Raw genomic sequence first — 11,860 nt, 5'->3', positions numbered from 1 at the left:
GAATTATTGAGTCAAGTAGATAGTTTCGTTGTTGAGTTAAGAGATGCCGAAAGACTTTCATATAGAAGGTCTGCGATTTGACCCCTAAATTAGTAACATTTTGTTTTGTAATATCTAATTTATATATAATGAAAGTACTTTTTTATTTTCATTCATTTTACAACTTAGAAGTATATTAAAAAAAAAAAAAAAACTTATCGAAGTATATTTAGATGTTGAACATGCATTGAAAGAATTTTTATATTTATTAAAGTAATTTTCACAAAAAGTTATCTCATCATCATTGACAGTTATGTTTCAATTTGATGCTTATAGTTTCATCACTATATAGTGTATCTGAATTTGAGGTTTAAGAAACGTTGTCATTTGAAAAATTTGAGAGCACGAAATTGTTTGTATGAAGAAATGATAGTTTGAAAAATTGATAAGAAGGAATTCAAAAAAAAAAAATGACATGTCCGTGTTTGACACCAACACGTGTCCAATACCGAAACATGGTTAATTCCAAAAATATTTGTGCATTATCTAAAGGCCAGTTCATGGAATTACAGAGAATGATACTGAGGCAGGGCTTGAGATTCAAATACTTAACAATATTTATTTATTTTTTTTATACTTACCAAGTACCTTTTGAGGAAGCTTCCTCATGCATCAAGATAGGCTCTATCACAAATCACCGTTATTGCTTATGTAGGCAAAATCAATTAAAATCAATTAAAACAAAATAGTGACATTAAATTAGTTTTACCATTAACTTTTAGTAGGTTGTTTCTTTAGGCATTTAATTCATGCAATAATTTGCTACATACCACAAATGGTGCTTAATTGATGTTTGTGGTGTTAATACTTATGGTAGTGATTATTACTTTATTAGAGCATTTTCAATGAAATATCGAAGGGAGTTTCATAAACTAATGATTCATATCTTATTTATTTTTAATTATTGGAACAATTATATAACGTATCAAAGTAAATATTTAAAAAATTATTCAAGTATACCTTATTTAATGTAGCGTATCATCAATTTAATATTATCTTATTTAGTGAATATATTAAATATTTTCTATATCTATATGAGTTGCATAATTTTGTATCATTGGAGCAAAATATGTATGAATTATAAAAGTATTACATGATATTATATGAGTCACTTATTAGTAATTTATGAAATTCAAAGTGGTATCACTATTAAAGATGCTTTTAGTTTTCTTTTGAACTCTCTAAAATGTGATATTAGAGTTATGGTTTAACTTGACGGGGGAGCAGTTATGGATCGCGATATAAATAAAGCATGTTTCTGTCCCCGTGAGATTAGTTCTATGCCGGAAAAAATAGGTAGGATTTTATTTTAGGCTTCTAGTGAAATGGATGCATTTGATTACCCAATTAGCTTCCACGTGGCAGAAGAGGACTGTGCAATGACATCTTCATTTTGGACACAATCACCAATTTACCATATGCCCTACACTACACCTGCTGATCAAGTCAAACTTATGTCTAAGATTTTTATTTATTTAATCTTAATATGAAAATGATTAAACAACTCTCTAATTAGTCGATTATTTCTAAGAAATATGAAGCATATTCTGTTATGCTAATAATTGATTATACTTAATGATAATATAAAAAAAGAAGCAGCACACTTTGGAGCAATTGTTTGCAAGTGCTAAGTTCTAATTTGATTAATTAGAAATTTATAGCCTATGTATTTTCTTAATTGGAAATTGGGGATTGTTTATCAATAATTTAATATTAAAATAGGATAATCGTTTTTTTTAAAGATTTATGGCAGTAGTTATCATAAACTAAATAAATTGCATAATGGCAATATTTGTTAGTTTATGCTTTTTTACTAGATATTTTTACTTTAACGACAAATATATTAATAGCAAGGTCTCTGTACAAGATGAACAAAGACTGGCAAATAAGAAATTACATAACCACATCGCCATATATATGCGAACACCAAAAATAAACGCCACAAAACAAAATTACACCTAATCGAATCTTCTTCCTAATCCCATAGGAACAAAACCCTGCCCAACCGAGGTTTTCCTCGTAATCCCATAATTAGGAAGACACCCTCAGGTTCCAAGCCACCAGAGACACCAACCTAGCCCATAAAGTTGTCACCGGACACTAACTTCCGATCTCGAAGCAAAAGTGATCGGCCCATCAGAAACCAAATAACATCTCCGTGAGGCAAAAGGCCGATGGACAATGGTATAATCAAAACTTAATCAGACAAGTCTCAGCTCGAAGATATCATACACTCCAAAACCCTGCAAATCCCAGCAAATCGATAGAGGCACCACCACGTGGGCGCAATGCCGAAACAACCACATCAAGCACCTAAGAAACATACACACCCAAGGATAAATAATCGCCATTGGGGCAGTATAGGTTAACCAGAGACAAAGAATCCTATAAGCCTAAATAGATTTGGAAATAATCAGATAATCAAATACCAGAGAACCAACCACACAGGACTGCAACTGAAACCCGCCACAACGAAGCACCTAGAAAAAGAACATAGCCCGAGGATTACAACTCAAACACCGGCACAATAGAGGTGCAACTAGAGACCATGAATCCTACAAATCTCAACAGACTTAAAAAACAGTCAACAATTCAAATATCTGAAAAAACCAATTCACACACGATAGCAACCGAAGCACAAGACACCACCACAATCTTTATTTCTAAAAAGAAGAGAGGATTTTATTACTATAGTTTTATGTTTAAATATGCACACTAAATTTTATTGCAAAATTAGTCATGTAGTCTATATTAATTTACTCTAAGCTCTTCATTCAAAAAAAAGAATTTACTCTAGAGTCTAACGCAAAAAAATTATTACGATGAAGTTTTTTTTTTTTTAGTTACCTTAATATAGGTAGAAGTTTCTACCACTGTTAGCGATAACTAATTTTCATCGAGGAATCTGTGAGACACACAAGGTGGGTTCTCCCCTTCCAATCAAATTACGATGAAGATAAATGTGACAAAAGTGAAGTTCAATAAGTTATGCGGTAACCTTCATAAAAGACTTGATCGTGTGGTTTGCAACTCTGCTTGGCAACAAATGTTTCCCTCAAGCTCAAATGTTCATCTCCCACAAAAGACCCTAAAAATTTAAAATAATTATTTTTGCGACATCTCGTTGTATCATGTTGGGATCTAAATCAAAGCCCACAATGATCTGAACTCGAGGCTTTGACTTGACCACCCAGATTTTGATAATCAAGTGAGAAATTCTTGGTATATCTCATCTGATTGGCGGGATAATATGAACCGCACGTCTACAAATCTCAAAATGGATTGAACACGTACTTGAACCCTTGGTACGTGGTTCGATTCCCACGGAAGGCAAAAACTCCACTAGAGAGGGGGGTGGAGAAGATCGTGTGGTGACAGTGCCGGGACCACCTAAGGTGGTGGGGCCTGGGCTGTTACAGCATCTCACTTCAAAAATCATAGACATAGCTTATCAGATTGAAAAAGAGATGGAGTTCCCTCTTGCATCTCGATCTGTAAACCCGTGCCGGAAATACATGCATTGGTCAAAGCCTCCTCATGAGTTTTTCAAAATAAATACAGACGGATCGTATGTACACGGTCAAGCGGCTTGCAAAGGAATTATCAGAAATCACAATGGAAACTTTGTTAAAGGTTTCATGTGTAAGTTTGGGTCAGGAATTGCTCTCTTTGCAGAATTAAAAGGAATTCTCCTTGGTCTTCAGATAATGAGAGAGATGCATCTTGCAAATGTCATTCTTGAAACATATTCCATACATGTCATCAATATGATTCAGAATCGTCATACCTCCATTTTTCATCTCCAACCTCTACTCTAGGAGATCATAAACCTTATAAACGTCTCAGGGTCGACTATTCTTATAAATCACATTCATCGTGAAGCAAACACTTGTGTCAATGCTCTTGCTTTAAGGGGTCATCAAGCGGATTTTTCCTCTTCTATGTTAGATGTTATTAGTCCTAGTATTAATTTGCTTCTTGATAAAGACTTAAGGGGAATCTATTCCTCTGTAGTCAGTCCTTAGCTTTTTTATATTCCTTATCTTATAAAAAAAATGTAAAAACCATATAATCTTTTATTAAAGTTCAAATTTTGATAAGAAATAAATTCACATATGCATGTCAAAATGAGACTTTTGTGTAACAAGAAACTAACTATAAATAACATCAACCGTTAGACGAGAAGTTAACTTGACACTTGTGAATAATTTTATTTTTTTTCAAACGTCTTATTTTGGACTATATATTACATCAGCAATTACTTTATAAACTTATGCATTCATTAGACCAAATCACTAAGCACAATATAATTGGCAACTAGGATCTTGAAATTATTCATGGAAAATTTGTAGTTTTTATTTTCTGGTTACTATCATCAAAGTTTTGAGTTTTTTTTTTCTTTCTTTCTTTCATGATTCATGTGTTAGGATGTTGATTTGCTGCAGGAAGTTTCCACACAGTTTGAAATCACAACCATTAAATATAAATCTGATGGTTCAGATTAATGCAATTATAAAATTACTGAAAAGGATCTCAACCATATGATTTTGATCGGACGGTCTTTATATAAAACAATGTGAAATTTTTGTCAAAAGTGACAACAAAAAATCTATCTCGCATGTATTATGTAACCCTGTAATGTTATTTTTAATTTATATGTCATTACAAACATAACCAACCCCACATTATGTCTACAAAGTAAGTTTTTGCTTATAAACATAGTCTTGGACAGAAAGTAATTTCTGAAGTAGTGATAGAGACGAAAAATTCTCTTTACGCTCCTCAATATGCTCTAATGTCCCTTAAATTTCTAAAGCATGTTGAAAGATCTTAAAGAATTTTTTTCACGATTATAGGCCCACCAAAGTTCTTCTCTAACTCAAGTGGTTGCAAATTTAACCAAACTGAATAACAATCTTCAAATTTTTCCTCATGCAGTCTTTGTCATCATTTCTGAATCATCGTCACCTTTCGGAACCTTTTTAACCTCTAGAGAATTAGTATCCTGAAAATCACAAATCAAATGCGACCATACAATCATACATTAATATACTTATATATAACATAGAAAGTGAAATTGTTGCTAAGATTTTTTTTTTTATAAGCGAAATTCTTGCTAAGATGAATAACACTCAAATAATATGTAATGAAAATGTAAACAATACCTTTTTTGAGCAAAACCAAGTTGATGTATAAAATTCTTCATCCAAACATCAAAAGAAAATATTTACAAGCTTTCGCGGTAGTAACCAACTTAGTTTCGATAGTAGATAAAATAACACATTTTTGCGACCTGGATTGTCAAGCCATAACTCCTCCTGTAATCATAGTTCAATAGATAAAAAGAAGTTATTATAGAATCAAGACAAAAAAAAATTTAGCAATTGAGGAAAAAAGAAGTAGAAATTGAAAAATCTAACAAAACGTGAAAAAAAATTTAGCCTCAGCTTACAATGGTTTCAGCAAATTGTTAGACTTTTTTCAAAGGAGTAACTATTTCAAAGGACTTTTTTTCTTAGTTTCTTGTTAGGTCTTCGACCCTTTTTTGTACAAAAAAAAGTGGTTTTTTACTTATATTTCAAACAAACTTATCAGTCTACGTACCAATTTTTCTTAATATCCGTATTTTTGTCAAGAATTTTTATACAAATGGATGGAGGGAGTAGAAGATAAAATATTAAAACAAAAATTAACATGAACCAAAAATCAACCAAAATTACCAACAGTAAAAACCAAACCTTTTTGGATTGTTGAACTTTCTCTGGTGGTGGTGGCAAAGCCAAATAATGTGGCAGAGAAATTTTGAACCAAGGGTGTTGGTGTATCTCAAGTATAGTAATTCTCTTCATAGGATCCACCTCAAGAAGCCTTGATATTAAATCTCTAGCACCAGGTGATAAATAACTAGGAATATTGTATACGCCACCCTATAAGAAATATGTGTAGGATCGGTTAAATATGTTGTTATCTCTCCAAAGAATACTAACAATTTTTAATATTTAGTTGTTACATAAATTTTATTCATATTTTTCCTAAAAAAATTAAATAAAAGACTTTTTTTAAAGACTGAATTAGGTAAAATCCAAAATTCTAATATAATATTATATTGGATAAAGAGTGATCATTCTCTAAAATTTAATATATTGTGGGGATCGAATCGTGGTAGACATTTCATCTTTTAAGATTCAGTGACTAATTATAGACTAAATATATTATTTGATAAATATAGATATGTGAACTGTCTCTTATAATAAAAAGAATCGGAATATACTCTTATTTTGACATTAGAGGAGGAAATTATCAATCCAATAAAAATCAGAAGAGAATAATAAAATTAATTAAAAATATACCTTTATATTTATGTATAGCTTTGGAATGTTTTCTTCATCAAAAGGAAGTCTACCACATAGAAAAGCATATAAAATTACACCACAACTCCAAACATCAACTTTAGATCCAGCATATAATTTTCCAGAGATAACCTGAGAAAAATGAACAATTTGACAAAATAAACTAATATGAATCAAGGAAAAAATTATTGATTCTCAATTATATATATATATATATATATATATATATATATATATATATATATATATATATATATATATATATATATATATATATATATATATATATATATAATAACACTATTATAAATCCACCCCATGCATTTATTGGAAGCTTTAGGCCATCAAGAAGTGATCCATCTGCCACAAATATTTATCGGAGACTTTTGGCCGCCACTAAGTGTTATTGACAGACTTTTTATTGGCTGATCAAGACCGCCAAGAAGTCTTAACGCTGACTAATTTAAGGCTTTAGGCCGCCAATAAATAGTATTTTTCTTGTAGTGGACGAATTAAATTTCATCCGAAATTATATTAATTAAGTTTTTGACATATTAGAGATGAATTTCAAATGAAATTGTTTAAGAGATTTCATCTTAAATTCATCTCTACAAATATATAATGTTGGCTATTATTTTAAATTACAATACAAAAAATATTGCAAACCTCGGGGGCTGCATAGGTAGCACTTCCACAACTTGTCTTAAGTAATTGACCATATTGCATAGTTTTGCTCAAGCTAAAATCAGCAATCTTGATATTAAATTTTGAGTCCAAAAATATATTTTCAGGCCTTAAGTCTCTATGAGCCACCATATTGTTGTGACAATACTCCACACCAGAAATTATCTGATTTCAAAACACAAGTTAGCTTAAACGAGCATAAGTTTTTGAATTCGGGTCTTCTACAGCCGACTTTATGGTGCAGTCGACTGAAGAGAATCTAAATCCGTAGAATGTATACCTGTTGAAAAAACTTGCGCGCTTCATCTTCTTGCAACATACCTTTTACTATTATATAATCAAAAAGATCTCCGGATTCCAAATACTCCATAATAACATATATATGTGTTGTGGTTTCTACCACCTCATATACTTGTATAATGTGAGGATGCCTTAACAATCTTAAAGTATTGATTTCTCTTCTTACTACAAAAAATTGAAGTATTAAAAAAAATATATTATATGCATATTAAATAATCGATACAATTTCTACCAAAGAAAAATAATCGAGACAGAAGAATTGAACTCAACTAATTTGAATTAAAAAAAAAAAAAAGAACTCATTTGAATTAAAGGTTAAATAAGTTAAAAAAAAAAAAAAAAAATAGTCATACTTTCCTCAAATTTTATAATATAAATAAGAGCGCATACTTATACTTTGAAATATAGAATGAATATACAAATTTTCTTCTTTATTTTCCTGGGTTTTTAGGCACACTATATCAATAGTAAAAGATAAAAAATACTAACTTAATAAATAACTAATTAGTATATATGAATTTTATTTTTTTGAATCAATATATAACACAATGTTCTTAGCAGCTGAGCTAAACTCATATAGACAGTATATACAAATATTTGTCTATAAGAAAAATCAATCAAGACAATTAAAGCAACTATAAATAAATCAAAACAAGTGTTTACATTAAGATTATGAAATATAATTAGACATGTAAATTTATTTATGGTGTCAATGTATAGTAGTTATCAAACTTTTTTTTAAAAAAAAAAAATTGATATCCGACCTTAAGACCGATTAATTTGAGGAGACCAACTCCACAACCCACTTGCGGGGGTTTCATTTAAAACTAGAGTTTTTTCATTCCATATGGACTAGCCCACCGAAATTAACACCAAAGAAAATCAAACCTAAAACTTTAAGAGAAACATACTCGAAAGATCCAAACCAACACCACAAACAGTTATCAAACTTTTAAATTGTTAAAATTTGCATGGTTTGGAGAAAATTGAGAAAATCTTAGAAAATCTTCAATGTAGTAAAAATCATAAGGATCATATTTAATAAAAAATGATAAAAATAGTACAATTGCGACTCTTAAATAAAACAATTTAGGAGAATGTTAACATGTGCACCAAAGACACATGTTAAGAAAACAAAAATAGAAAGTATTAAATGTTAAAGCATTAAATTTTAAACCACCTAATTACTAATTCTATCAAACTAATGAAAAGATTAACTAACTAAAGAAAGATCTAGCTAACCATCTATATATATTGTTAACATAAATTGTTGATATGCAAAATGACAAGTGTACCCTTTTCTTCCATTGTTTTGTCCAATGTCCAACGACGGTTAATAATATATATAGAAACTTTATCACCACTCAATACATGCTCTGCAAATTTGACCCTTCCAAAGGTCCAAAAGCACAGTGTCTTTCCCAAATTATAATTTGAAAGACACTTGTCCACACTTCCACAGTCAATGCTAGTTGATCCATCCATTTTTAAAATCTAGAGAAAATTTCAGAAGAAAAAGAAATTAATAACTGTATATCAAAATTAACTTTTTTCTTTGGTACTTCAATTTATATATATGTATATTTAATGTGAATAATTTTTACATTGTCAATGGATCATAATATTTAGATCATTGAAATATGGGAATTGCTTTTTTTTACGAAAGTAACAAGCAGGGACAGATCTAGACATGAAAATCTGGTGTGACTAAAATCTTAAAAAAAATATGACAAAAAAAATATAAAAATGAAGAAACAATGAACTAAATTATACTGAAAATAAGATATAATATTATTAAGTACAATACATTTACAACGAAAATCGTTTACCATCCATTTGTTGAAAATGAGCTAAAATAACATTATTGTCAATTGTTGCAAGAACATCTCTTTCTATAAGAGTTACAAAATGATCATTTAACCATTGATCACTCATTTTGTTACATAGTAGACTCTTTACTAAATTAATTCATAGCTGAAAAAATGCGTTCCACACTTGCAGTTGCTACCGGCAAGACTAAAGCCAACTTCAAAAGCTTATAAACCAAATGATATGTGTTGCACTTATTTGTTTATACAAATTTTGCACAAAGATCTAAAAGTCCTTTTAAATTTGCAAAATTTGTGTCCTCTTGAACATAAGAATTAAAGTGATACAATTATTTTCGTTATGACTAAAAATTGTATATTTTTTAAGAAACTACTTTCTCCTACTTTGATTATAATCAAATATTCACTTTTTAAACTAATTGAATAAATGATATTTTTTTTTGGCATTAGTCCTCTAATTTCCGGGCGAAGGAAGTCCGATAATACAAAGTTCGGCCGCGAGGTTAGAAAAATCTGGTTAAGAATTGTTCCCACTAAAAATCGAACACGAATTCTACTAAACGATATGTCCTAAAAAAATAAATGATGTATTTGATGGATAATACTAATAATGAAAAAGACTATATCCAACTTGTACCGACTAATATTATATAAAGAATGAAAATAATTAATCATGCAAAATGACTGTTGGGCTAACCAATACCACACGATAACTACTCGGACAATTTTTCTCTATCACTACATGTATTTTTATATAAAAAAAAAAAAAAAAAAAGAGAAATCTGGTGTGGCTTTAGCCACACACAGTCCCTTAGTGTGTCCGTCCCTGGTAACAAGCGAAAAAACAGAAGAATGTATCTTGGCCGTAGCTCCACAATAAAATTCCTCATGATTTCCTCTAAAGATATATTTTCTCCATCCCAAAATATAAGCAAAAATGAGTTAAAGAAACTCGATATATTTGGCTCAAAATTTGGACCAAATACATTCATTTTTGTTGACCAACTTTTACTTATATTTTGGTACGGATGGAGTATTTTACAGCAACTTTAGTTTTTAAAAAATTTAAAATGACGCACACGATTCTTGCCTTTCGTGTACTACTATTTTTCTCGTAAGATACAACATTACTTTTGAAATATTTAACTTTAATAATAATTACTTCAGATGTCATACATATGATTATGTGTAATTTATCGATGATGTAAAACTTTTTATACTAAAAATGTATTCAAAAAGGAAAATTTTAGGTTATCATATTATAGATATGAAATTTTCAAGAACATACAAGATAGATTTCTCCTTAATTGAAACCAATTTTTTTTCCAGACGGATGAGTTAGGTAGAGATGGAACATCTTATTACATGTATAACGGATCAAAATTAAGTAACGTTTTTTATTGTTATAGAAAAATTTAGCGTGAGAGAATGATGCTCCAGTCTAAAATAGAGAAAACTCTTAAGTCTTAAATGACTGTAATAAAGGTATTTACATTTATCTCCCTCTAAATGACTTCTGCTTTATATAAAAAAGTTCCCAAAAACAAATAATATTATTCTTTTTGTTGTAATTTTTTTTTTTTTTTGAAAGTGCATACAAACAACACATAATTTGATCCTGCATAACAAGTTTCACATGTTAAAGAAAAAAGTTTACAATTTAATCTGATAATTTACTGAATGATCAAAATAGGCTACACATGATGGTCAATTTTCTGGAAAGTCTGTAAAATGATCAACTTTGAAGGTTCAAATATTTAATTGATTCCAAAAAACCAGCCTAGAGTTGAAAATTTTGAACTATTGTATATGCTTTAAACAAAAGAGAATATATATTATATGATAATTGGAAATTAACAAAAAGGAACTAATAATTGATACCTGTATAATGGAAAAGGAGTTGTTAAGATTGGTAGAACTAGAAACTAGTAAACTGGTTTTGAGGAAACAGTGAAAAATTGGCATTAAAGGGAATAACCAAAGTACACACACTATATGATGAGTCATGAAAGGAACATATATGATATAATAATGAAATTAAGAAATAACAAAAACTAAAAAACAGGTATGTAATAAACAAAGAGGCTGGTTTCTAGTTTGCATCACCAACTCTTTTGGTCCAACTTGGACTATTAATAATTAATAAAATAAATTGATCTACAATTTTTGAAGGTTTCATTTCACTAAAATATCCATAATTAATAATTTACACTCTATGCAATAACACAAGATAGTATCCTTTATATTTTTTAATAGTAATTTTTCTTTCCTGGCCAGCTCTCATCACCGCAAGAAATTTAATTTTTAGCAGCGTTTTTTTTTTTTTTGTTACAAGTCGTTGAAAAAACTACATTTTTTCCCTTTGATTGTTTTCTTGCAAGCTCCCATTTGAAAATTAAGTGAGATTTTGAAATTAAACCCATTTTTTTTTTGTTGCTAGCACCCTCCCTCTAAAGTATGTAAATATGTGATTGTTGTCTTGCCATGAATTTGTTAGTTAAACATTAACAAGTTTGAATTTGAATAGTTAAACTCTTTTGCTTCTTTTCTTAATATTGACTACAATAAAAAAGAAAATCAAATGAAACTCAACTAGACAATTGATTCGTTGGACTAAGTTCATAAACCAAATGAACCGAATTTGAGTTGGAAATTAAG

The 11,860-nt window shown here is 29.6% G+C and overlaps 1 protein-coding gene across 1 annotated transcript; it reads right to left on the bottom strand.

Annotated features, from left to right (window-relative positions):
- Positions 1-4,620: 4,620 nt before the first annotated feature.
- On the bottom strand, positions 4,621-11,162 carry LOC123905696 (SNF1-related protein kinase catalytic subunit alpha KIN10-like). Its single transcript, XM_045955401.1, has 8 exons — positions 11,084-11,162; positions 8,669-8,867; positions 7,354-7,538; positions 7,056-7,238; positions 6,390-6,521; positions 5,778-5,966; positions 5,205-5,357; positions 4,621-5,044 (listed from the first exon to the last, which is right to left on the bottom strand). Exons 2-7 carry the CDS (start codon positions 8,856-8,858, stop codon positions 5,253-5,255), a joined length of 984 nt encoding a protein of 327 aa, XP_045811357.1. The 5' UTR covers positions 8,859-8,867; positions 11,084-11,162; the 3' UTR covers positions 4,621-5,044; positions 5,205-5,252.
- Positions 11,163-11,860: the final 698 nt, after the last annotated feature.

Source organism: Trifolium pratense, linkage group LG2 (genome assembly GCF_020283565.1).
Source record: "Trifolium pratense cultivar HEN17-A07 linkage group LG2, ARS_RC_1.1, whole genome shotgun sequence".
Lineage (NCBI taxonomy): Eukaryota > Viridiplantae > Streptophyta > Magnoliopsida > Fabales > Fabaceae > Trifolium > Trifolium pratense.
This window is presented reverse-complemented; position numbering and strand designations above follow the sequence as displayed.